This window comes from Mus caroli, unplaced genomic scaffold, assembly GCF_978045245.1.
Source record: "Mus caroli unplaced genomic scaffold, Mus_caroli_1 scaffold_8, whole genome shotgun sequence".
Taxonomy (NCBI): Eukaryota; Metazoa; Chordata; class Mammalia; order Rodentia; family Muridae; genus Mus; species Mus caroli.
This window is the reverse complement of record NW_028227263.1, coordinates 17,212,737-17,240,665: the sequence shown is the minus strand read 5'-3', so window position 1 is coordinate 17,240,665 and position 27,929 is coordinate 17,212,737. Positions and strand designations below refer to the sequence as shown.

General features: G+C 48.4%; 1 protein-coding gene across 1 annotated transcript; it reads left to right on the top strand.

Moving 5' to 3' along the window:
* The first annotated feature begins 4,232 nt into the window (after positions 1-4,232).
* Positions 4,233-26,911, top strand: Bag3 (BAG cochaperone 3). Its single transcript, XM_021168879.3, has 4 exons — positions 4,233-4,709; positions 19,991-20,338; positions 21,806-22,207; positions 25,589-26,911. Exons 1-4 carry the CDS (start codon positions 4,524-4,526, stop codon positions 26,393-26,395), a joined length of 1,743 nt encoding a protein of 580 aa, XP_021024538.1. The 5' UTR covers positions 4,233-4,523; the 3' UTR covers positions 26,396-26,911.
* The last annotated feature ends 1,018 nt before the right edge of the window (positions 26,912-27,929 follow it).

Here is a 27,929-nt window from a genome sequence, read left to right as displayed (position 1 = left end):
CTACGAATTCTTCGGATGCCCACGCCTTCCTGAAGGCTGCCCACTGTGGAAAGGGCTCCTGGGAGGGAGTGGCTGGGGAAGGCGTGCCTAGCTAGCTGCCTGCAACTCGTTCTCTCAGATAGCATCTCGAAGGCCAACAAATAGGATTTGAAATGATCAATGTTGTACATAGATCTGAGAGAACTGGCTGGTCTCGACGCCAGCTCATGTTCCATTAGAAGTGGATTAAATCACCCCGGGCACTGAAATCTTTTGGGTGACATTTTCATTTAAAAATCATAGCTGGGCTTGAAGCCCACTTGTCTGCGACCTGAGGTATGAGTCAGGCCAGCTGGGACCTGTCACTGATTGGCTGACTTAGGATCTTTCACTGTAGCTGCCTGCTGTGCGTGCATTGTCTTGGCTTTGAGGAAAATCCTGTACACCAAGCTATGCTTCTCAACTACAGCTTTTTACTTTTTTTAATTTTTATTTTGGTGACTAGTAGATCTGTACCACTGACTCATGTACCGTATGTACTGAATGCCAGATTAATAGTGTGGGCCGGAGTCAATCGATGAAATCCAGATCCCACCTCCACCAGGCAAAGCTCCACGCACACATCTCTCAAATCGAGCTGCCACACCCGTGAAAAGGAAACTGTGTGCTGACTAGCCCAGGACCTCCTGGGAGCACTCCTCCAATTCGTGTCCCTCTGTAATCTCGGCAGACCTTGAGCTTTTGATCCTCCTGCCTCAGCCTCCTACATATCTAGGATGGAAGGTCTCCGTTGCTAGGTCTGGTCTGATTTGGGCTCCTAAGAGCAACACAGAGACAGGCCGAGCTGTGGTGTGGTTCCAAAGAAAACAGCAGGCAAATCCAGAGGGTGAGGAGTTGGGATGCCCTATTGGTCCTGTCCTGGGGTTGGATCCAGCGGTTGGGGAGAATGACCCTCAGGGGACAGGTTTATTGGTGTGATGGTTTGTATATGGCTTGGCCCAGGGAATGGCTCTATTAGGAGGTGTGGCCTTGTTGGAGTAGGTGTGTCACTGTGGGTAGGGCTTAAGACCCTCATCTTAGCTGCCTGGAAGTCAGTCTTCAACCTTTAGATGAAGATGTAGAACTCTCAGCTACTCTTGCACCATGCCTACCTGGATGCTGCCATGCTCCTGCCTTGATGATAATGGACTGAACCTCTGAACCTGTAAGCCAGCCCCCATTAAATGTTGTTCTTATGAGAGTTGCCTTGGCCGTGGTGTCAGTAAAACTCTAAGACAGTTGAATACAGGGTGTCTCAGAAGAAAGGTTGGCCTCGAACAAGGTGGTTTCTGTCACTTAGGCTAGTCCCAGGAAACAAGGTTGGTCTACATGAAGGTGAGCATGTTAGTAAACATTTTAAAGCCTATTTCTTCATCCACACAGATTTTAATAAAAATTCCTGTCTTGTTGGGTGTAGTGGTGCACACCTTTAATCCCGTCACTCAGGAGACAGGGGCAGTCAGATCTCATCAGGTGTGAGAGCATGGTCTATGTATCACATTCCAGGACAGCCAGAGCTACATAGAGAGACTCTTTTTTTTTTTTTTTTTTTTTTTGGTTTTTCGAGACAGGGTTTCTCTGTATAGCTCTGGCTGTCCTGGAACTCACTCTGTAGACCAGGCTGGCCTCGAACTCAGAAATCCGCCTGCCTCTGCCTCCCGAGTGCTGGGATTAAAGGCGTGCGCCACCACGCCCGGCTGAGACTCTTATCTCAAAACAGCAACAACAACAAAATGTCTGTGTTCTTTGGCACTGCCAACAGAGAAACGGGACAGGTCCTCACCGCTTCTCACAGTATTCCTGACAGTGGGTAGAACCAACTTTTCATGCCTAAACGGAAATGTAAGCGGCATATCATGGCTTCCACCACAAAGATCAAATGTGAGAGCCCACATAAAGTCGCTAACATAGCACCTGACAGCGATTACCCAATAAGCACTAGCCATTATGAGTGTTGTTTTTAATAATTATTATTTACCACACACTGTGCCGGAGGATGGGGACACAGTGGTGATCAAGATCCTGCTCCTGCTCTCAAAAACTCAGCCTATGAAGTAAATCAAACAAACAAGCATTTACAGTGTAAAGCAATTGGTAGGGTGGGACAGGATGTGGATGGTCAGAGGACTAATGGGGGGAGGGGGCAGCAGGATGTGTGTGTGTGTGTGAAGGAGAGTGTGCTAAAGGGAATGCTGGGAAAAGGCAAGCTGCCCAGGAGATGATGGTTGGAGTGGATAGAAGGGTTTCCTTCCTGGTGGTGGAAGCAGTGTGTGCAAGATACAGTTCAGCAGGATCAGCTGAAATATGGACCAGGGAAAATGAGGAATACTCCTTTGTTCACCAAACTAAGGACTTGGTGGTGGGTGCTTGAAAAGGCCTCTCTGGCTGCTATATGGGCAAGAGGTTTAGAGGCAAGCTCAAAGGCTGAAGAACCCATTAGGGTGCTGTGAAAGATCCAGGCGAGAGCGTAAGATGGCTGGGACAGAAGAAAGACAAGAGTCACAGAGTCAAGAAATACTTAGCAAGATAGGAATGGATGGTAGGAACGAAGGGGCAATTTGAGGACAAAGTGGGGGTGCGGGAGAGATGACTTAAGAGCATTTGCTACTCTTAAAGAGGACCAGGTTCAGTTCCCACAAGGAAGCTCTAAACATCTATAACTGCAGTTTCAGGGCATGCAATACCCTCTTTGGACCTTGGAAGGCATTGCACAAGCCGGCTCATACATATAAAATAAATCTTTATTATTTATTTTTAAACTTTTTAAATCTTTTTTTTTTTTAAATAGGACATAGCTAGGCGTCGTAGATGGCAGTGCACACCTTTAATCTCAATACTTGGGAGGCAGAAATATATAGATAGACCATATCTTTAAAAAAAATATCCGAGCCGGGCGTGGTGGCACACGCCTTTAATCCCAGCACTCGGGAGGCAGAGGCAGGCGGATTTCTGAGTTCGAGGCCAGCCTGGTCTACGAAGTGAGTGCCAGGACAGCCAGGGCACACAGAGAAACCCTGTCTCGAAAAACCAAAAAAAAAAAAAAAAAATATCCACAGCCAAGCAGTGGTGTCACATGCCCTTGATCCCAGCACTTGGGAGGCAGAGAGATGGCTCTCTGTGAGTTCAAGGTCAGCCTGGTCTATATAATTAGCTAGTTCTAGGACAGTCAAAGCTACACAAAGATACCCTGTATTGAAAAACAAACAAAAATTCACTTTGTATTCAGTCTTCAATAAACATCAATCTTTAGTCCTTTATTGAAGATGGACTCTGGACTTAGCCTTGTGCTGGGTGGGTTCGGGGATAAAGAAGCAAAAGACAGACACTGACCAGTGAGTGAATCACTGGACCTTTCAATGTGACTATCAAATGATAATAAGTCAATATTCCCACATTTGGGCTTAGACAGGTGTGTTTGGTGACACCAGGCAGGACCTGAAGGCTATGTTAATACTTATACTGAGACTTTGAGACCTCAAAGTCAGTAAGAAGGTCTTTGGAAGTAAAAAAATCAGCTTGTTGGAAATGCCTGGCAGAGTCCTCTAGTAAAAATCTGAGGGAAGAGGCCAGAGATGTATCTTTGAAGGTCCCAGGACGGTCTCTGAATCTTGAGTCGGGAAATTGGCCTCAGTATTCGTTCCAGGTGTTTCTGAAGTCTAGTCACTGTGTGAAAGTGCCTATATACAAAGCCAAGAGCACAAAGTTGTCACTTTAGTCCTTGCTTCTTCAGTTTTCCAAAGCAGGCGGGTGAGTTTCCACAGCTCTTTCTTTTTGTTGTGACCTCAGATCAGCATTCCAGAATTTCTCAGAAGTCATAAGGTCCTTGAGAAAAAGTTATTAAAACGTCACTGCAGGACACTAGCGTCACTGAGTGTGAGGAGTGAGAAAGAACTAGACTTTCCGAGTTTAAAGATGATTTAGTCCTTACACAAAGGTGGGGCCCCAGGCGTGGGCCCTTGGACGGCTAGCCCCGGGACACCCCACGCGGCACGAAAGAGTGGTGGGGAATCCGGAGACAGAAACCAGCCAGAGAGCACAAGGACACCGGTGCGTGTCCACCTGGCGCGAGGCGTACAGGCCCCAGGACGCACACAGGACAGGGATAGGGAGGGACAGCCTGGGTAGTCTAGGAGAAGGAGGGGCGGGTGACAAATCCCCGCCTCTGATCCCTCCCAAGGTCCCGCCCCGCCGCGATTATAGCCGATGACTCAGGGCGGAGCTCCGCATCCAACCCACGGCGGCCGCCAAGTTCTCTGGATGGGACCAGAAGTTTCTAGCCGGCCAGTTGCTGCCTTCTCTTTATCTCCTCCTTCCCCTTTGGCAGCTAGGAGGCTATTTCCAGACACTTCCACCCCTCTTCGGCCACGTCACCCAGTCCTTTAATTCATAAAGGTGCCCGGCGCCGGCTTCCCGGACACATCGGCTACACAGAGGTGCCTGCACTCCACGACCTCGTGACCCGACCCGCGCCCTAGCTCTGCGCCCCGGGCGGACCCTAACCCAGCATGAGCGCCGCCACCCAATCGCCCATGATGCAGATGGCGTCCGGCAACGGAGCCAGCGATCGAGACCCCCTGCCCCCGGGCTGGGAGATCAAAATCGACCCGCAGACCGGCTGGCCCTTCTTCGTGGACCACAACAGCCGCACCACGACGTGGAACGACCCGCGTGTGCCCCCCGAGGACCCTAAGGTGAGTGGAGCTAGCCGTCCCACCTCGACGGCGAAGGGGCCTGGTCGAACCAGGGCTACGCGAGTCATCCCACCCCGCGCCCTGCTGCGCAAGGAGAGTCCTTAACCATATCCGCCTCGAACGGGCGTCGGGCCGCAGAGAGCCGCAGGCGGGGTGGCCTTGGACTGTAGCCAGCGAGGTGCGACCCGCGTGGTGACATCGGGTGGTTTTCCACAGCCTCTTGCGAAGGGCGAAGGACAGTGGTGGCCTGAGCTGCCGAGCGCCGCGTCCCAGGGAAGGGCGACCGGCCTGATGAGCGGCTGAGGCCCAGGCCAGGCCCGGCCGCCCCGCGCGCGTCCCGTGCTGAGACCCTGGGCTCCCTCCGGTGCTGATGGCGCACAGCCAGGATTGAAAGGCTGCTGAGTGGAGTCTCCTGTGGGGATTTCACTTTCAAGTTCAGAACTTAGTTGAGGCTTATCTTGACTTTACTGGATCTTAGGCATAGAGTGACTCAGGAGGCTCGAGTAAATAAGTTATTTTCCCCCATTAAACTTATTATTACTGGTCGAAATTGCTTTCAGTTAGAGAAAATTCTGATACTACCACTATTTTTTTTTTAAGATACTCTTTCTGACAGTTCCAAAACTAAAGATCAGACATTGTATCACCACACTTAGCCACTGCCTTAAGACTCACACTGGAGTGAAAGAATGTATTTTTAATGACGTGATTCCTTGCTGTTGTCCTTTTCAAATTCTGGAGTTTTGTTACCAGAAACAGCTGAGGAGTCTGGTGAACACTAGGTGTATGCTTCATTTGCATAGGTATTCAGGCTTGTGTACTTCAATCTCAAAAGCAAGAAAAATTGAAAATACAAATTTGGAATGAAGCCCGGCCTGGTTCAGGCCTGTCATCCCAGCACCCAGGAAGCTGTGGCGAGAGGATCTTGAGTTCAAGTTCTAGCCTGGGCTATATAATCGGAGTCTCTCTCTCAAAAGTTATTAAGTAATTAAGTTGGAATGAAACTAGCCTGTGTTGCAAAATAAGACCTTGTCTTTTTTTTAAAAAAAAAAAATCGATTGAACTGGGCAGTTGTGGCACACCTCTTTAATCGCAGCACTTGGGAGGCAGAAGCAGGCAGATTTCTGAGTTCAAGGCCAGTCTGGTCTACAGAGTTCCAGGACAGCCAGGGCTACACAGAGAAACCCGATCTTGAAAAACCAAAATAAAATAAAATAAAAATAAATTAAAATTCCATTGAATTTTGAATGAAGAACTTAAAAATACAAATTTAGGTAGGATTTTTTGTTTGTTTTGTTTTTCTTTTTTCTTTTTTTTTATTAGATATTTTCTTTATTTACATTTCAAATTGTATTCCCTTTCCTCATTTCCCCTCTGAAAACCCCCCTATCTCATTCCCCCTCCCCCTGCTCATTAACCCACCCACTCCCGCTTCCCTGTCCTGGCATTCCCCTACGCTGGGGCACAGAGCCTTCATAAGACCAAGAGCCTCTCATTGATTTCCCACAAGGCCATCCTCTGCTACATATTGGGCTGGAGCCTTGAGTCCCTCCATGTGTACTCTTTGGTTGGTGGTTTAGTCCCTGGGAGCTCTGGGGGTAGTGGTTGGTTCATATTGTTGTTCCTCCTATGGGGCTGCAAACCTCTTCAGCTCCTTGGGTTGCTTTGCTTTTCAAGACAGGGTTTCTCTGTGTAGTGTTGGCTGACCTGGAATTCACAGAGATCCTTCTGCCTCTGCTTTCTGAGGCATGAGCCACCACCACCCGGCCACGTAGGATCTTTGAAAATATAATTAACAGAAGTCATATTTAGCATAATGTTCAGTAATAATTTATGTACATTTGGTCCTTTCAAAATGAAAAGTTTGGTAAAGTAAATGCACTTTAAAATAGGACTCTATCCTCAACGGGAGGAGAGGCCCTTGGTCCCGTGAAGGCTCTATGCCCCAGTATAGGGGAATGGCAGGGCCAGGAAGCGGGAGTGGATGGGTTGGTGAGCAGGGGGAGAGGGGAGGGGATGGGAGTTTTCAGAGGGGAAACTAGGAAAGGGGATAACATTTGAAATGTAAATAAAGAAAATATCTAATTAAAAAAGGAAAAAAGAAAAAAAAATAGGACTCTACTTTGGGCCTGACCTGGTGGTACACAGCTTTAATCCCAGCTCTCGGAGGCAGAGGCAGGTGGATCTCTGAGTTCAAGGCCAGCTTAGTCAATAGAGAAATGTTGCCTTAAACAAACAAAACAAAACAAGAAGAAATACTCTAACTTATTACTTTCTGGAAAAAATAAAAGCAGTAAAGAGTTTATATATTGTTTGGTATTTTCAAAAACTGACCCAATTAAAAATGCTTTATAAATCATTAACTTAGAAAATTCTAGTTTTCTTTTTATGTGTATGGTGCAAAGGGATTGAACCCAGGGCCTTGAGAACTTCAGGCAAACATTTTCCTTATAACTATTGCTACAACTTTAGAATCCAGCAGTGAGCCACATACTTGGCAGTTTACATTTACAAGAAATTAATTGTATATTTATTTCTGGAAATTATTACTACAAGAGGCTGTAATTTGGGGTGGACATAATTGCATGTATCTTTGTGTGTGTGTGTGTCTATTTCATCCATTATTGGGTAAAAGATTCTCTTTTGAAACTAGCAGTCTTCAGACTTCATAGGGAATAGAAGCCATCTAGTGTGGTATATTTTGAGGCCTCCTTCCTCTGGCTACAGGCACAGTCTCCGCCCTCTGGCACCCGTCATTTGGGAGTGAAGATCAAGTTTGAGCTTATACATGCTGGTACTTAGCCAGCACGCTGGGATTTGCTCCAGCCACTAGGTAGCTACTAGGTAGACTAGGTTTCATAAATCTGCTCGAGATAAAAAAAAAACAAAACAAAAGGAATTTAACATTGCTCTTATCAAGCAGAAAGTACACAATATGAAATCAAGATGTCTTGGGCTTGAAAAAAAAATTGAAAATTTCACCATTATAGTTTTAAACTTGAAAGATCCTTAACAGTGTCCCCTTCCTTCTGTGTGAGGAAATGTAGAGAATTTAGGTGTGTTTCTGAAGGTCACCCATCTAGCACCAATAGCAGAAAGGAGGTGGGCCAAGTGGACTGACCAGTTAGAAGAGACTGTGTCTGTTCAGAAGTCAGCAGTGGCTTAATTTTTATGAAGCTGACACGTGCTGACCTGTGCTGTGCTAGCCTGGGTTTTGATGGTAGGCTGTGACTAACTCAGGAGAAGGGTGTCCTTCTCCAGATTCATTACTTAAGATAGACTTGCCAGCTTGGTACCAAAGCACAAATAGAAAATGAGCATTTCTGGGGAAGAATCAAATCCCTCAAGCTGTTGCTTGCTTTGAGTCTGGGGCTTCACTGCTTTTAAATCCATGCGTTGGTTGTCATAGAACATCCCTGTGACTGGGGCAGGCCAACAACTGGGAAGACCTTTAATATTTTTTGGGGTGATTTTGTTTTTGTTTGTTTGTTTTTTGGGACAGGGTTTCTCTGTGTAGTCCTGGCTATCCTGGAACTCTGTAGATCAGGCTGGCCTCGAACTCAGAGATCCACCTATCTCTCTGCCTTCCAAGTGCTGGGATTAAAGGCATCTGTCACCACTGCCTGACCACCTTTATAGTTTATATTAGAAATAGTCTTCTTTATTTTTATGTATATGTCTGCCCGTGTGTACCTGTGTTAGATTCCCTGGAGCTGGAGTTATGGGGCTTGTAAGCCAACTTGTGAATGCTGGGACTCAGACTCAGTCAGGTCCTTTTGAAGAACAGAAAGCACTCCTAAACGCTGAGCCATCACTCTAGCCCCTGAAATAAGCATAAGGAGAAAGCCTCTGCTTCTAAAACAAAGGCCTATCTGGGAGGAGCTAAGAGACCCTCAGCGTATCCCCCTTGCCTAGGGGATGCTGTCAGTCAATAAAGAGCCCTTTGCTGAGTTGGGACACCTGTGAAACCCTCTGGATGTTTACAGTCAAAGCTGACAAAGATGAGTCCCTCTCAGAAAGTAGGAAATCACCAGCCCTTGGTGCTGTAGTCAGTCCTAAGCTCTCAGAGTTGACTTTAGTTTTCTCTCATGTGGTTATAGCAAATCTTCTACCGCTGTTTTTATAGTAAACCAGTGACCCTCCGTGTCCCTTAGCCTGTTCCAGCTGGAGGCAGTGGTGTCCCCATGCAGACACCTCTCTGCAGCCACGCCACGCCTCCATCTTACTTTTTTTCCCCCGCACACTTGGCCTATCTACCAATCAGGGAGGTTCACACCAGCTGAGATTCCCTTCTGTAGAGAGGTTAGTGTTTACTTTGGAGTCTGGAGATGCATGAGCCCTTTCGGACCCTCCCCAACTTCTCTCTCCCATGAATAAACAAAGGCCCCTTACTAGGCCGACCATCCTGTTCACTTCTGTGGATCTGGGGATTCACGATCCTGGCAGTCTCCCAAGGTTTTGGCTCTTGGTTCAGTTCAGTTTTGTATCTTTGTGGCAGAGCGCACGTCATGGCGTGTATGTAGAGGTGAAAGGACAGCTTGGTGGGAGCGTCCACCATGTGGATTTTTGGGCAGAATTCGACCCTCAGAAGTGGCAGTAGGTGCCCTTACCGCTAAGCCATTTTGAATGCCCTCCAGGGGAACATTTTAAGAATATACACTGAGGGGCTGGAGAGACAGCTCAGCAGTTAATTACACTTGCTGCTCTTGCAGGGGACCTGGACTCACTTCCCAGCACCCGCCACATCAGGTGGCTCACTCCAGTTCCAGGGAACCTGATGCACAGACATATGTAGGAAAAAAAAATATGCACATAAAAGAAACATGATAAATCTTTAAAACGAATGCACTTTGTCGTTACTTGGCCCATCCTGTTCCCACCTCCTGTTGAGTAGGATTCTGGTGATTTTGTTTCTGCCATACTGGCCTCGAAAGCCACAATGACCCCTACCCGCTTTGGCACAGAGGGAGCCTCCTGCTTCACATCTGTCCTGCCGACACTCTCACGGTGCCCGGTTGCTGGAGGTGACTCGGGGTGTGGTATGCCTAGGGAGCTTAGATACCCTGTGAACAGTGGCAGTGTAAGGAGACTGCCTTCCACCCCAGGCCTGGAGCCTTTGCCTCCCATCTCTCTTCCAGCATCTCACCACTTTGTTCTCAATTCTGTGAGGAGAACCGTCCTCTCACAGAAAATTGGAGATGTTTTTGAGTTATGATTGGAGTGGAAAGACCCATTTATTCTGCTTCAGGCTCAGCAGAGCCTCCTGTTATCTCTCAAAAGATTAGGTCATTTTGCTCTCTCTCCATCGATCACCAGCCCCTGCGCCTCTTAGCAGAGTCAGGAAATGAGCAGCTCTTCTCACCCCTCCTCGCCTTGCCAGGCAGCTGCAATCAGGGCTGGAGAGCGGTGTGGTGGGAGAGGATCAGGAACACAGCCACTTTTGTGCCTCGGCAGGGTGTTCATCCAAGACCTTCATTTTCCCTCTAAAGAACAGCCTGTGTGTTTGGCTTGCACAAGAACTGACTGCGTCTCCCAGGACACCATTTGTCCCCCATTTTGTGAAGTAGATTTGCCCTTTGTGACGGTAGACTACATACACAGGAGAACTGTGGCTGCGTTTGACGTTAGCCAGGACTGGGAAAGCTTAAAATGTTGGATGCTGTCAGGGCCAGTGGTGAGTCAGAACGCTTCATACCACCCGTGAGGCCTGATTAGCAGTGTCCCGGCTTCTGCAATGGCAGGCACATGGCCTCCTTATATAAACCACTCTACATGTTTACTACTATTTATCGACATTTAATTTTTTTTTTTGTTCTGGTATCTTCCATTCAAAATAGGAAACCATACATGATCCAGACCTCCTCCTCCTCCTTCATGTTTTAATTTGGTCATAAATATATGAGAGGCCTTAGGTAGAAGAGCTGGGAGCTAAACACAGGTCTTGCTTCTCAAGAGCCTCAGAGACTCTTCAATATTGACAGACACTGAGTATCCTTGTAGGCCTGACAGTGCTGTTCTCCATCCCCTTCTCCCTGCTTTGCACATACATCCACTGTTGCCTCAGACCTGAGGGACCCCTTCCTAGCCAGGCATCAGATCTCTGCACTTTGCACACACAGAAGCTCAATTCTGTCCATCATCTGGCACACAGGAGTTTCTTTCTTTCTTTTCTTTCTCTCTCTCTTTTTTTTTTAGCCAATATTACAAAGACCTCCCTTATTTCTATGTTAAATATTTTTGGGCCTTTGGTAGCTTTGGGGGAAGCCAGGCAGTGCAATATTGTATGTGTGTGTGTGTGTCTGTGTGTGTGTGTGTTTAAAGTACTCTTTAAGTACTCCAGATAGCTCTCAGAGATAGAAACTATTTCATGATGCAGAAGGATGGACTTGGCTTGTGGCTCCACAGAAAGGCTGGCCTGGTGTTCCTGCTCCTGGTCCTGTAGAAATGTCAGACATACTTACTTGCCTCACCTCTCTCAGACCAGAAGCAGTCGCCTCTGCTCTAGATAGGCTTGACACTGCTCTAGTTTGGATCTCTTTTCTAAATGGTGGGCTCTCTTGCTTTGCCCTTTCGGCTCACAACCCACTTGAGAGGGTTCCAGGTAGAGTCTGTTTCGTCTCAGCAGCCTTGCTTTGCCTAGCATAATCTGTAGGTGCAGGACAATGGTTCAATGAAGTACAAACACAAAGTGGGTCTTTAGAAGCTCTTCGGCAATCCCTCAGCACAGTCATGTTGTCCCTAGGCTCCCAGATGGCCCCCAGGGGCTTGTCCTGTTAGTCACTTTCTGAACGGCCTTTTCTGTACAGAGGTCAGTGCTGACTCCCTGAGTCCGTCCTTAACAGCTCTGGAGAGGCTGTTTTGTTCCCATCCGTGACACAGCATCTTCATCAGGTCTGTAGGAGGGGGCTGGGAGCCAGCAGCAGCCAGACACTGCAGATCCGGAGCTGAGCAGACAGCGGCCGTGCGTGGCCCTGGCAAAGGAGTCTAATTATTTTTCTCTTGTGGCTGGCAGTAAGATCAGACACCCCGCATACAGAAATTCTTTACTGTCTATCCAGAATCACCAAGAATCACAAATTTCTACCTGTCTGCATCAGAGAGAGAGCCTAGAATAGGGATGGGTCTTTTGAACTAAGGTTAATTTCTCAGGCTGCTTACATCCAAGCAAGGCCCCCCTCATCTGAGGTGCAGCTGGAATGTCTCCCTCCACACACCCCTGTGCTTGATGACGGTGAAGCCACTGGTGACTCAGAATGGAGCCAGAAGTTTTAGCTTGCTGGTCCTGCCGTGACTGGGCCAGTGACTCAGCACCGCGCTGTCGCTCCCTGACCTGGAGCTCATCCAAACTGAATGTTTCAGGTCTGAGCCTCAGCCTAGGAAGAGATAGATGCTGTTGCTCTTGCTCTTTTTCTTCCTTCCTTCCTTCCTCCCTTCCTTCCTTCCTTTCTCCCCCCACCCCCCTCCCTGGCGAAGATGAAGGGTCTGAAGAGGTCACACACAAATGTCAACACACAGCATCCCAAGAGTAGCAGGCAAATGCTAGGGAAAGAGTTACGTAGCCAGCCTCACCTGACAGACCTAGGTTCTGGAGATCTTTAGCAAACTGCATGCCCTCCATTGGCATGTTTTCAAAGCTTGACTGGAAGAAGCCCATGTACCATTTGTAAAGGTGTTACCATGAAGTGGGAAGGTCTTTGTAGACAGGCATCCAGCTGACTTTCCCATACAGCCGACCTGGCCATGTTCGAGTCAGCCAACAGATAGGCCTCAAGTCCCATTTCTGACAAGCTTGTCCCAAATTTAGCTGATTCTCCCTTGGTGTCCAGATAGCCCTCTCCTAACCCTGACCTGGACTTCCTGTGCCCCTGTGAGGGTTGTATTCAGGTCCACAGTAACCTGGAACACAGTAGGGGATCAGGTGAAGGCTTCTGGACTTTCTGGGGCCTCCATCAGGCCCCTCTGCTTAATAGGTAGTTTTGTTGATGTATACCAGGGCAGACAAGAGGATGGAACGCAACAGTGTGCTGCATAGAAGGCTTCTTTATTCAGCCCGAGTTCCTTAAGAAGAGGTTGTCTGCAGTTGTCTCTGCAGTCCTGAGAACAATGCCAGGCAGGAAGCAGGAGCCCAGCTGATGGCTGGGAAGAAGGGGCTGAGAGTGTTAGTGTCAGAAGAGGCTAAAGGCTTTACGACTGAGACCATTGTGTTTTCTTCTTGTCTGAAACAAGATCATGGGAAGGAAGGCTGTGGAAATGTTCCAGACACAAGGAGGGGCTGTTATTGATCTCTTTAAATTCAGTTTGCTTCCCAGAATGGAGATTCAGGTACTTTTCCATCTGCATTGATTAAAGCAAGTGGTTTTCTTTTTCCTTTTTTTTCCTCTAACAGGAAGTAAGTACCTGATTTTTTTTTCCCCTGAAGCTGTGAGTTTAGGAGCCAAATGTTCCTTGATTGGGCTTCTCCACACAGCTGTGCCCCAGCTTCCCCTGTGACTTGAAGTCCATCTCATTCCTATATCTGCCAGATGGAATACCAGGGGAGGGTTTCAGGGTTGGGAAAGTGAAAAGCTGAGGCAGGCTACGGGTCCCCAGCACTCCCTCCAGTAGCTGCTAATGGTTATCCTTGTCCTAGGACCATGTGTGGGCTCCTCTGAGGGGGATACAGTAAGGATGTTGGGATGCCAGCAGATGCTGTGCTCCCAAACCAACCTTCACTCCGTTTCTGGATGTGTGAGGTAGCATTTACACGCTGTTTCCCAGCAGAGAGGTTTTGTGTGTATAAGCTCCTCCCCCGAGTAGCTGACTAGCCTCTTTGAAAGAAGAGAGCTCAGGGCTTAGGTTTTTTAGGGTACTTAGTTGGCCCTGTTTACGTCCTGGTTGGTTTTGAGCATAGACAGTAGCATTCTTGCTACCCAATCTCTAAAGGCTGAGACAAAGGCTCTTCTACCTCTAACAGACTCGTTACTAATCGAGAACTGGGTTTTGCAATGTTAGGCCCAACCTCTTAGTCTACATCAGTAACTGGAATGAAGGCACACGATTGTGTAGGGCAGGGAGTAACTTAGTGTTTACAAAGACTTTCTCATGCCTTACTTCACTATGTCTTTCAAAAACAGCCAGTTGAAGTGGCACATGCCTAATCCCTAGGCTTGGGAGATAAGAGGCAGGAAGATCATGAGTTCAAGACCATCCTCATGTACATAGCAAGTTCAAAGGCAATCAGAACTTTGTGAGACTCTATTTAAAACATAACAAAACAAAAACCGTTAGAACCCCCTGGAAGGTAAGGGAATTTTATAGCTGAGAAGCTGAGTCTGTTATAGCAAAGTCTGTCCAAGGCTGATGAGCTACAGGGAAGTGTTGGGAGCCCAGGATGGCAGCTTATAGACCAGGACTCCTGCCCACTCATTTCTGTTTATATAGACACAGCTGCAAAGACAAGCACTACAGGTTTCATGTTCTAAAACACAGGGGCATCCCTTTTATTGATCCTAGGATAAAGTGTTTCTATTTGAATAACTGGCATATCAGAGCACGCTTCTAATCACTGTGAACTCATAGTGACCTGTGACTCACAGTTTTGTGTCCAACACAGACCTACTCTGTCTTTTTTTTTTTTTTTTTAAGATTTCTTTATTATATGTAAGTACACTGTAGCTGTCTTCAGACACTCCAGAAGAGGGAGTCAGATCTCGTTATGGATGGTTGTGAGCCACCATGTGGTTGCTGGGATTTGAACTCTGGACCTTTGGAAGAGCAGTCGGGTGTTCTTACCCACTGAGCCATCTCACCAGCCCCTCTGTCTTATTTTTTAAAAGATTTATTCACATTTATTTTTGTTTTTCATATGTGTTGTGAGTGTACACTGGTGCATGGGGGTCTGCCCACTTGCAGAGGCCATATTGGCTCCCTTGGAGCTGGAATTACAGGCTATTGTGTGACACCAGATGTGGACGCTGGGAACTGGATCCTGGTCCTCTGCAACAGCAGGCACGGACTCATACTGCTGAGCCATCTGTTCAGCCCCAGAACCTTTTTGATTTTTTTGAGTTCCAGAACAAAACCTATCTCATTGGAGGTGCTGTGAGTGGACTTGAGTAGTGTGTGGGTCTGGCTTCTTATTCCAAATTTGCCCCAAATCTCTTAAGCCCACCAGAAGTGGTAGAGAGCCAGTGTAGCTCAGGAGGAGCTAGGAATCACTGTGAGCTTGGTTGTGGCTGCTTATGTAGCACATTAATAAGAAGTCATTTATGTGGTCTCTCGGACAAACAAAAGGCTGTGCTGAGTGATTGCAGCCCAGGCGTCTGTGGAGGTGAAAGTGCTGTTCTAAGGCTCCTGCCTGATGGAGGCGTGCCAAGTTGCTTCATTTCTGCCGAGCTCCTGACTCTACCAGGAGTCCCACAGTCTCTCTTTCAAGCCTCTGCCTCTCTCATTGGTGTTAGAAGTTTTGAAGTATTGTTAGTGAAACTCAACAGCTGACCTGGGTGAGAGCACTTCTGGCCTAAAAACCCAGTTAATGGAATCGTGTTCTACTTAAAACTCCAGGGCTCTAGTTGGAGGTGCTGATCACCGCCATTGCTCCTGTTACCATGGTAACGGGAGCTGTGGTTTGTAGGCATCAGGCCAGCTTTTGTTCTGTTTTGTTTTTTGGTTTTGTTTTTTTTTTCAAGTCCACTTGATTAAGAGCCAGGGCTATTAAGCCCATTCCCAAGGTTTGGAGGGCCACCTAATCAATGTTCAGAGAACCAGCTATGGTTGGGTCAAAGGTGAACTGTTCACGGTGTCTGTGACAATGAGTGTGCCAGCAAACCATGAGCTGTCTCCCTAACAAGTGCCCAAGAGCTGTCCCCCACCATGCTTCTAAGACACGAGGGCAGTGGGTGGGGTTGAGCCTTGTCTTAATTTGGGATATAAATTTTGGGGTACTTTGAGTTCCTGCAATTTCTGACAAACTCAGGCATGCTCATGGTGGTATGGCCATAGATGAGTTCTAGCAATTTCTGGTGCATACCTCAGTTCCTTTCTTCTTCATGCCAGCCCCCTAGGCCCTCTCACCCCAGTCAAATAAGGGGTGCTTGGAATGGAGGTAGAGCTTCCATTGTTTTTATCTTTTCCGGGCTGCTCCATTGTCTCCTACAGTCTGAGAACCAATACTTTGTAGACTATTCCTGAGCCCACCCCTGAATTTTATAGCTAAGAAAGCAGGTGTGTGGACTGTTCACGTAGCACATGGGTGGGGCGGGAGGCAGGCCAAGTGCAGTCTTTCTGTCAGTAACTTTGCATTTATTGCAAACCTGCAGAAAAGCCCAGTACTCACTAAACTCAGCCTATCTCCAGACTTTCTCTAATAATAATGTCTTGTGCCTGAAAGGGCACATTTTGGCTCACTCAGTATTGATTTTTCCCCCCTAATTATTATTCTGGCTTTCTCTTGGAGTTGTGTGGTGCCCTTAGATAGCCTCAGGATTTTAATGCAGTATGCAAACACCAGTAAAATTAACACATTCATTTATCAGTTAATGTAGTCAGATAAGAAAGCCAGACCCTGAGGCTCTCATTTCCTAATTAGAATTTGTATGTCTTCCTGGCAACCTCAGCCAAAGATAAGAATAACTAGCTTGATCTGCAGGGAGGTCACAGAAAGAGGGGGAGACTCACTGGCATCTGCTTCGTAGCTGTGCTTGTGCCCTGTCCCTGTTGTGTGATGTTACAAGCACTGCCTCCCCCAACCCAGATAGAGAAGATTCCTGGGGCCCCCGGTTGCAGGGCTGGAGAGATGGCTCAGCAGTTAAGAGCACTGGATGCTCTTCCAGAGAAGAGTGGTTAATTCCCAGCACCCCATAGTGGCCCACAACTATTTGTAACTTCAGCCCCCGAGGATCCAGAGCTTTCTCCTGGCCTCTGAGAGTACTGTGCACACATGGTCCTCATTCATGCAGGAAATACAAACTCTAAAACATTTTTTAAAATTAAAAAAAAAAAAAATCAAAGTCAGGCCTGGAGTCGCACCTGTAATCCTGTACCCTGGTGACTCAAACAAGAAGATGGGAAATTGAGATCAGCCTGGGCTACAATGTGAGGCCCTGTTGCAAACATCCTCGCCATAGTTCCATAGGGTGCCTGTGGCCTGCTTTGTTTTACAGAAAAGAAAATGAAGGCTTGCAGGGGTAAGGGATTGATCCATGCTCAGTAATCGGTAGTAAAAACGGAGCTTGGGTCCTAGCTAGGTTAGCCTCCCTGTGGGACAGCCCCACATTCCCCTGGTACCTCAGCCTCCCCTGCGCTTCAGGTGTTTCCTGTTTGTTCCATGCATTGACTTGTCTAATATTTGAACAGGGTCCCATGTCGTCAAGGCTGACCTCATACTCATTATGTAGCTGGAGATGACCTTGAACTTGTGACTTTCCTGTTTCTGCCTTTTTAGTTTGTTTGTTTTTTCGAGACAGGGTTTCTCTGTATAGCCCTGGCTGTCCTGTAACTCATTTTGTAGACCAGGCTGGCCTCGAACTTAGAAATCCACCTGCCTCTGTCTCCCAAGTGCCGGGATTAAAAGCGTGCGCCACCACCGCCCCGCCTGCTTCTGCCTCTTAAGTGCTGGGGTTGTATATATGTGCCTGGTTTTATAGGATAGTTGGGGTTGAACCCAGGACTTCCTTACATACTACCAAGGGTCACATCTTGTTGCTTTGATCACTCCTGGGGCCTATCTGAATAGTAGCTTGATGTTCACCGGAACTTGTAGATGAGGCTAGCTCAGGCCTTCTAGGTACCTGGATGTGAGGAGTAGGTAGTGGCTGAGGCTCTGCTCGTGGCCAGAACAAACAGTAAACTCCAGGAAGTCCCCAGAGAACATATGACAGGACTGTACAAAGTCTGATTTCAACTGGAAAGAAGGGTCCTGTCCCCAAGAGTAGACACACTGCCTAGAAAACATGTTATGACAGGATTCTTCATTGTCTCTTGCCAGTTCCCCATGGTGTACGCCTCCGATCAAGAACTGGGCCCTTTTCTCTGTGTGAGGCCTGGATCTACTCCCAGCTCTTGGGTGACCTGAGAGTTAAGCAAGCTAAAATAACGCTGGTGTCCCGAGCACGTGGGGATTCTAATCTGAGAGTACCAAGTGCCTGTCTGCCCCTCTCCCCAAGGACACAGTGACACCCTTGCCTTTTCTGTATTCTGGAGGCCCTCCAGGGGCAAGGTCTCAGCAGGAGAGAGGCTGAAAGGGGCACCTTCCAGGGTCAGCCACCTGGTGTCTAGATCTGTATATAAATATAAGACATGGCAGAATTAATGGTCTTTTCACTCAAAATGCAAAGCAACCCTCAGGGTCTGACCTCAGCCTTTGCCCAGTTCTGCAGCTGTAGAAGTTGACACCCTGGGCTCACAGATTCCCAGCTTTTTTGACATTTTGTTTGTCATTTGGAGAGCTACCTCCCTGAAGAAGGCTCACCCTCCCAAACACTACCCTAGTGGGATCTGTACAGGTGACACAGCCAGCTCCCTCGTCTGTGGAAGGACTCTCCTGTTCAGGGGACACTGGGAGGCAGAGTTGCACAGACTCTGGTTGGAGAGAGATGTCCTTGCCCAGTGAGTGGCTGACTGGCCTCAGTGTCTGAAATAAGATCTGCCCAGAGGTACATCTGGAACTTGGCCTTCTCAAGGGTCCCAAAATAGCCAGGCCTCTAAAGGGACAACTTCATGAGAGGACACAGAAAGGACCCCCAACTGCCCTCGGGCCAAACAGGGTTTATTGTACCGAATGAGGAAAGGTTCTGTGGTGCTTCTTCAAAATGTGCCAAGGAACTGTTTACTGGGAGCCCTGAGACAGAGCACTGCTGCTAGTGTAGAGAGAGATGAGCTCAGCTGCCTCCCTGTTGAGCGCAGACAAAGCACAATGTGGGACAGGTGGACAGCAGAGTATCCAAAGGGGAAAACTGATCAAAGGCAAGGAAGAGTCTAACTAGACTGACCTAACAGGATTCTGACCATCCAAGGGTGATGGACAGACATCTGGGGAGGATTGGAGGTGGCCAGACCTGGGATATTCACCATGGTGGGTTGGGAACAAGGGGGTTCTGGTTGGCTTGATTTAGCTGTTCTTTTGCAATAGCTGGATTTTACAAGGAAACGCGTAGCTGGGCCTAGGAGAAAGCCCTGTAGCCTTGCTATGAAGTTAGCCAGGCGGAGACTCTTAGGAGTTGGCCTTGTAAGACTGGCGAGTAATCCCCTGGTTTTGTTCTCTTCTTGCACCACTTCTGCATTCCAGTGCATCTCCTTTCCTACAGCTTGTTCTAAAAATAGTTCCAAGGAGCTAGCTAGCTCCTGAAACACACACACAGATTACACACCACACACAGAGCACACACAGTACATGCACAGAACACACAACACACAAAATAGCACAGACCACATACCACAGAGCATACACGACACACAGAGCACAGACAACACACACAGCACACACACAGAGCACAGACAACACACACAGCACACACACAGAGCACAGACAACACACACAGCACACACACAGAGCACAGACAACACACACAGCACACACACAGAGCACAGACAACACACAGAACAGCACATACACAGCACAGCACATACACACAGAACAGAGCACAGACAACACACACACAGCACACACAGAGCACATGCTTACATTCTTTTCCAGAAAGATTTTCAAGCTACGTTCTGTATTGATCAAATACAAACTGTGCAGATGAGAAATATTGGCAGCTGAGAAGTCTGCTCTGCTGTAACTGGAGTTGAATCTTCCTGGGATCACCTGGCTTCACCCTCTGAAGATGCTCAGGGGTGGTTTGCCACTATCTGCTGTCTACGCTGCTGTCACCCAGGAAAAAAACCTCTCTCCCCACTGTGAGAAACAGACCTCCCTCTCTTGTACTTCAAATACTTTGACTCCTTGGTGTGCCTTGAGACAGGTTTTAGTATATAGCCCTGACCAGCCTGGAGCTCACTTTGTAGACCAGAATGGCCTCAGAGTCACAGAAACCTGACCACTTCTACTTCTCCCAGGTCCTGGGATTAAAGACATGACCACCATTTCCAGTCCCCCCTAAACCTTGAAGTGCCGCTCACACAGTAGACTGGGACTCTGGAGAAAGCAGAGCAGTGGAGTGGTCTGGCCCCCTGTGCTCAGCCTGGCTGAAGTGTGAGGCCCATGTCACCCCGGAAGATCCGAGACCCTCAGCACCACCCTCCTACTCAGGGACTGCTCTGCCACATTTCTAACCAGTCTTTGTTCCTCCTTACTTTGTTAGGACACTGCATCTTCTGCCAACGGCCCTTCCCGAGATGGCTCCCGCCTGCTGCCCATTAGGGAAGGCCACCCCATATACCCCCAGCTCCGACCAGGCTACATTCCCATCCCCGTCCTCCATGAAGGCTCCGAGAACCGGCAGCCCCACCTTTTCCATGCCTACTCCCAGCCTGGGGTGCAGCGATTTCGAACCGAGGCCGCAGCGGCCGCTCCGCAAAGGTCCCAGTCTCCTTTGCGTGGCGGCATGACAGAAGCCACCCAGACAGATAAACAGTGTGGACAGATGCCAGCAACTGCAGCAACTGCAGCATCTGCAGCAGCTCAGCCCTCGACTGCCCATGGACCTGAGGTAAGAAGAGACCCAGAGACCCAGTCTGTGCTGGGCCAGCAACCTGCCTGGTAGTACCCAGGGCTCATAGCCTGCAGCCTCAGTGGTTCTCGTTGGAGAGGTGGTTGGCGGCCTCACATTGTCCCCGTATCTTACGCCTGTATTTTTCAGATGGCCAGAGATCACATGGCTTATTTCTGTAGTAGAAGAATTGGCACCAACATGGTAACTGCATGATCGAAATGCATAGCGGTAGGGGCCTCACAGCTCGGAGCAGCTGCCTCGCTTCCTTCATCAGTGTTCCTATTCACACTGGGCTCCCTGCTTCACAGAGAGTGCAGAGTTACTCTGTTCAGTCCTTTCGGGTGGACATCAACCATTTGGACCTAAGCTGGAGATAAATTCAGAATGGCAGCTCTGTCTTCAGGGCGTGCCACTAAAGGAAATCCAGTGTTAGGTCAGAAAGGCGATAACTTTAGCCCTGAGGTTCACCATTTCGAGGTTTGTCACTAGTGAAAGGGTATTGCTCATTCAGTTCTGAGTTGAGGTTGTGGCCGACAGATGGGGTAGGGTTGCTAAGCAGTTATGCCCTCCTTTTCCGTCCTCCTCTCTGCAGCGCGTCCCCTGGGTCCGTTGGCTTTGTTGCTGAGGATGAGCCCTCATTTCCTGCATGCGTCAGAGTCCTGATTGTTTTTAGCCTCTACTTGTGTTCACCTTCACCATCAGGGGTGAAAAACCCCTGTGTGGTACTGGAGATCTCTGTCCTTTCTCGGAGATGTGTTTCCTACATCTGTACTGTTCCTCCGGTACAAGTCAAAACAACATCAGAGATATTAGAAAATTTAAGCCAACAAGGCCTTTAGTGGCTAACCACCTGGAGAGCAAGCTCCCTCAACCTTCTAGATGACTAGAAAGATAGATTAGAACAGAAAGGGACCTGGCCTGCACCCAGACACAGGCAGCTCCCAGATGCTTCACTGCATTCTCCAATAAGAGGTTAAGCGGAAATAAGGAGACATTCAATAACAACAAACACAGCGGCCCACACCCTTCCTGGGCATGCTGCTGCCTGCCAACGCACAGGCACAGATGTAGCCAGTTAATCCTCAAAGCAACCGTGGGGTGGGTAGGCAGGCTGCCCTTTTCCCATATTTCAGGCAAGGCGCAGAGAACGGTCGCGCTTCCGAGTGTTTGAACCCTGGTTCTTTTATTTTAGAGCTCTGGGAGCCTGTGTGGGCTAGGCAGGTGCTCTCCCGAGGAACTGTGTCCCCAGTCCTCGAGGTCTTAATACTATATTTGTTAAGTGGAGTGGTGCTGGAGATTGAAACCAGGGACACACTGAGCACAGAAGGACACACAGCCAGTATCCTCACACTTTGAAAATGTTTATAGCAGGAGAGCTTTGTGGGGATGTGTTGTCCTGGCCAGGTGGTGTCTGGTGGCTCCAGGGCAGCAGGATCATTCACTCGTGCCCTTTGTCTCTTGCAGCGATCTCAGTCTCCAGCTGCCTCTGACTGCTCATCCTCTTCCTCCTCGGCCAGCCTGCCCTCCTCCGGCAGGAGCAGTCTGGGTAGCCATCAGCTCCCCAGGGGCTACATACCCATCCCCGTGATACATGAGCAGAATATCACCCGGCCAGCAACCCAGCCCTCCTTCCACCAAGCCCAGAAGACCCACTACCCAGCTCAGCAGGGTGAATACCAGCCCCAGCAGCCTGTATACCACAAGATCCAGGGTGATGACTGGGAGCCCCGGCCGCTTCGCGCTGCGTCTCCATTCAGGTCACCTGTCAGAGGTGCTTCCAGCCGGGAAGGCTCGCCAGCCAGAAGTGGCACACCGGTTCACTGCCCATCTCCCATCCGTGTGCACACAGTGGTTGACAGGCCTCAGGTATGGAGGGTCATTAGTTGACAGCAGTGCAGATGGCTAAGGCAGGCTGAGAGGTTCTGCAGATGCCCTGGGATTCCTCAAAGCTCGGTCTCATCAGCATAGCACAACTGGAGACAAGCAGAATTCTAGAAGTTTCTGGTCAGGGACTGTTGAACCGTCCGTAGTCTCCACGGCTTTTTCCATTGCAGCTGCTCTAGGGGCAAAGGGGAGCCTGTGGTAATGCTGTCAGTCACTCTCCCCTCTATGACCAAGTTCCTTAATGGGCACAGTACCTTTCCTGGTCTTTCCCACCCCCCCCCACCCACCCCCGCTCTTACTCCAACCACAGTGTACATTGTTTCTATTTCTATTCTACCAGGCATTCTCTTGATCCCTCTGGGCATTGCTCAGGCCCTAGTTTCTCCCTTCAAGGCAACTCCCTCCATGCCTTGCACCAAGTTCTTTAGGATTCAGTTTGTGATTGTTCTGTGCAGACCAGATGGCCCTCTTATCTCTTAAGCTCTGAGCCTGACAGCAAGGGACCTTGTCTGAGACATTCCCCCACCCCTTTTGCAGTAGGGTACTGTGGTCCCTGGCTGGCACATTAGTGGACAGTAGTGAAAAGCCATCCTGGTGTGTTGGATATCATGGGCACAGCCCTGCTTATCCTGCAGTGAAGCTAGGGAGAGATGTTAGGGAAACCCAACAGCCTGCAGCTCAGAGGGCAGGACACTCAGTGTCACTGGGCTCCCGGTTGTAACACTGAACAGTCAAATTGCTCTTTGTCATAGTTTTTAAAATGAAATCTCCCTGCGAGAGATTTCCAAAAATCCAAAGGCGGAATGTCTTTCTCTTACAAACAGTGATAATATCTACTCCTGGGACAGGAAACCCTCCTTTTTGTTTGTATCTGCACATGTTGTGCATGCCTGTGTGTGGTACATGTTTTGGGCGTGTCCATGCACATCCTTGTGAAAGCCCATGGTTGATGTGAGTCTTCCTTGATCAGTGGCTACCTTTAACATTGACGCAGGGTCTCTCCCTTGAACCCAGCGCTTGCCAGTGCAACTAGTCTAAGTGGCCAGATTGCTTCACCGGTTGGTTATCTTATCTCTGCTTCTGGAGTGCTGGGATTTCAGGTGGACCACCACACCCATCCAGCCGTCTCCTGTGTGCCCTGGGGGATGCAAACTCTGGCCCTCACACGAATGCAGCAGGTGTTTGACCTGCTGAGTCACCTCCCCTGTACTGTCTTTAGCTTTTTTTATTTGGAAACAATTTCAACCTTTCTGAAGACCTGTAAGACTCACACACAGAAGACCTGTGTGCTTTTCAGAGCTCCCTGTTGTGCTTGGCTTTGTGGAGACAGTCTCTCATACAACCCAGGCTGGCTCCAGAGTTGCTGTCTGTCTGAGGATGACTTTGAACTTCTGATCGTCCTGCTTTTGTTTCCCTCGTGCTGGGGTTACAAGGTGTACCACTGGGTTGGGGTCATGTGGTGCTAGTATCAAACCCGAGGCCTTTTACACACTATGCAAACACTGGCAATTGAGCTGCATCCCCGAGTGCCCCTGCCACCCCCGGGAATGCTCGCTGCTGTCATTTTCTGTCACTTCTTCCTCTACCATCTGCTTACTTGAACTGCACGAGACTTACTTGCAAATATCATGGCCTTTTACTTCTGGATACTTCAGCAAATATTTTCCCTAAGAAATACGACCATAGTAGGATGGCCAGATTCCGGAAATTGAATACTCTTCCAATAGTGTATTATCCAGTTTGCCATCCACTTTCAAATTTCCTACCCAGCACTTTCCCATGTTGGGATCTGATCCAGGAGTGGAAACACTGACTTTAGACGCCACTTCTCTTTAGTCTCTGGCACAGTCCCTCGGCCTCTTAATGCTTTCATGACCTTGACATTTCTGAAGAGCAGGGGACATCCTTTCCCTAAGTTTACCCTCACACAGCCTTCCATTGCTTTTAAAACCCACAGTGGGAGGGCAGCCGGGAGGCCTGGTGAGGAGTGAGGGCTGATGCTGGGCAGAAAGCGTTTGGTGGAAACAGAGCACGCCAGTGAGATAGCCACCCACTCAGGATCCATCCTTGGATTTTGTAATCCCAGGACAGGGCTGTCCATGTTTCCTGTAGTCAGCGAGGGAGTATTTAGTCCTAGTTCGACCTCTATTGACCTTGATCGAGGTAGCCTTTCTTTTACATCTTGTTCAAAGAACCTTTTTTTTTTTTTTTTTAAGAACTTTCAAGGATTTAACTTATCTGACCATTAAAGTAAAATTAATACTTTTACTTGGGATGAAGTAGCTCAACATTTCCTCCCAGTTGATGAAGCTGGGGCATTGTAAGGGTTTTGGAGTCTAAGTATTCATTTAGATACTAGAAGAGCCCTATTCGGTTCCAGTTTGGAGCATAGTTTATATTTTAAAATATGACCTTGATCTCCAGTCCCTGGAAGGGCTGTGCAGCCAGATGCCAGGGTAAGGCATCATATCACAGCATTGCATCAATATGCAGGGCCTGAATTCCTCCAGGGTTAACTATTTCAAGCATCTAGCTTATTTTCAAAAAACAAACAACAAAATGGTCTGAGCAGAAACCACTAGGCTGTTACAGGTCACCTTGAAAGGGCACCCGGGAGCTGAGACCTTATACAGCAAGACCCGAGGCAGCATCTCTGGCCCAGGGCTGAAATGCAGTCAGTCAGAGATTGCTCTGAGCAAACCCTACTGAGAGCCAGCATGCTGTTTCATTTTTGAAAATTACAGTGGCTTATTTTTCCTTGTCTGTAAGGCTGTCACCTCTCTACAGAAGGCAAGCAGGTAGCAAGCCAATCAGTGGAGGCTTAGCAGATAATTTGGTCGCATTCATAATCAACATCCAGTTTGCATTTCAGCTATTGGCTGCCTTTAAAAAGGTCTCATTATGGGCATAGAGAAATGGCTCAGCTCTTGATTAAGTTTGGTTCCCAGCGCCTGTGTGGGTGCCTCATAGCTTCTTGGAGCTTCAGTTCCAGGATATCTGACTCCCTCTTCTGACTTCCAAGGACAGATAACATACACACAGATCTCATATACATAAATAAAAAATTTCTAAATCTTTTTTTTTTAATGAACATCATTTTCTAAGCTCTGTGGATAAAGAGCTTGCAAGTCTGACAGTCTGAGTTCAGTTCCCAGAACCCACGGAGAGGAAGGGTAGAACTCTCTGCAGGTTGTCCCCTGAGGGCCATGTGGACATGGGGCACAAGATCCTGCAAACATACAATTTAAAAAGTTATTTCCAGCTTTCTTGCTTTTATTTCTTCTTTATTTCTTCGCTTGCTATTAACCATGAATTATTGCTTTAGACAGTTATTAAAAGTTGATGTCCTCTTTTTTTCAACAGCCCATGACCCATCGAGAGCCTCCACCTGTTACCCAACCCGAAAACAAACCAGAAAGTAAGCCAGGCCCAGCTGGACCAGATCTCCCTCCTGGACACATCCCCATTCAAGTGATCCGAAGGGAGGCAGACTCTAAGCCTGTTTCCCAGAAGTCACCTCCTCCTGCTGAAAAGGTGGAAGTGAAGGTCTCCTCTGCCCCAATTCCTTGTCCTTCTCCCAGCCCCGCTCCTTCGGCTGTCCCTTCTCCCCCCAAGAATGTGGCTTCAGAACCGAAGGCGGCCCCCAGCCCTGCCCCTGCAGAAGCTGCAGCCCCCAAATCAGGAGAAGCCGAAACGCCCCCTAAGCATCCGGGTGTGTTGAAAGTGGAAGCCATCCTGGAGAAGGTGCAAGGGCTGGAGCAGGCTGTAGACAACTTTGAAGGCAAGAAGACTGATAAAAAATACCTGATGATCGAAGAGTATTTGACCAAAGAACTGCTGGCCCTGGATTCCGTAGACCCTGAAGGACGAGCTGATGTGCGGCAGGCCAGGAGAGATGGCGTCAGGAAGGTTCAGACCATCTTGGAAAAACTCGAGCAGAAAGCAATTGATGTCCCAGGTCAAGTACAAGTCTATGAACTCCAGCCCAGCAACCTTGAGGCCGAGCAGCCACTCCAGGAAATCATGGGTGCCGTGGTAACTGACAAGGATAAGAAAGGTCCTGAAAACAAAGATCCACAAACTGAAAGCCAACAGCTAGAAGCCAAAGCAGCCACGCCTCCAAATCCCAGCAGCACAGCAGACTCGGCTGGCAACCTGGTGGCTCCCTAGTGTCCCCTGGGACCATGCTGTAGAGACTTTTAAGTTGCATGCACTGCGGAACTTGCAGTCAGCTGGCTGTCATTATTCATAGCCGCTTGGTATGCAGTAACTTGGGGTGGAGGTAAAACACTAACAAAGGGGGCTTTTCTTCCATAGTCTATTCTGTATAAATAATAAGTTGCCTGTTCCAGAAGTCTAACCCTAACCCCTCTGCTTGTCTGGGACCCCTTTCTATGCATGGGTACAATGATTTAGCCGTGGCTGTGGGCTATCTTCCTGTTAGCCTTGGACTGAAGGGGTTTTAGGTTTTGATGTGTAGGAAGAGTGTTACAGGAATAGGGAACCTGTTTTTGGAGACATGTTGTCATTTTGATGAGATAACCTTCATCTCATTACTGAAATATCTAACTTCAGCTAGAATGAGCTATGCAAGGAGCCATAGGAATAGCTATATGTTGGAATGGCTTTAATGTTGTTACATTGGGAGGGGGGATGGAAAATAAAGTGATTATATAACTCTCAAAATGGGTTTTTGTGGTTTCTAAAAGTTTGAAGAGTGACAGATAGCATCAAGGTTGTTCCAGTGGGTGAAGTGAGGACCCCATATACGCACTCGGGAGGCAGAGGCAGGCAGATTTCTGAGTTCGAGGCCAGCCTGGTCTACAAAGTGAGTTCCAGGACAGCCAGGGCTATACAGAGAAAACAAACAAACAAACAAAAAACAAACAAACAAAAAAAAAGGCTGGGCACAAATAACAGGCCTACCAACAGGCTCACTGAGAGTGCTCTTGTCTCAAACAATGAGGTAGAGAGCAATTGAGGGTGACAGCCCACGGTGGCCTCTCGGCCTCTTCACACAGGTTTTTGCACACATGAAAACACAGCAAAAGATTGTCCCTGACTTTAGTCAAATGGTAGACACATTTATAAGGCAGTTCTTATCTGGGGCACGGGAGGACTCAGGACTGTGGGCTTAGGTAGTGGAATATGCTTGCTGTGTGCCTTCTTCATCCCACCCTATCAACAGCCAAATGCTACATCTGCTGATCCCCAGCCTCAGGCATCACCTCGGTGCTGAGATGGTTCACACGTACACAAGGAAGCCAGTTCCCACTGCTGCCCAAGTGCTGTGTGGAGTCTGGGTCACTGGGAATTAGAAATGTGCCGAGAGTCTTGCGGGTATTTAACACTTCTGAGTGACCCAGCTGGATGGGACCAGGTTCCCCTCTGAATGGGTTCCTGAGAGCCCCTAGGGTTCAGGGTCATGTGTACTCAGAAGATACTGAGTATATGATTATTTCTGTGCCCGTGAATTTAAAGCTCCAGAGGGGCCATAGAGATGGCTCAGTGTGTAAACGTACTTGCCACTGAGTCTGACAACCTGAGTTCTACCCCTGGGACCCAGGTTAGAGAAGAAAACTGATGACTACATGTTCTCACTCCTACACACAGGCTGTGGGCACACACAATGTAATCAAATTAGATGGGCAGGGAAGGGCTTGCCTTTCAGCACTCAGGAGTCAGAAGCAAGTGGAGCTTTGTG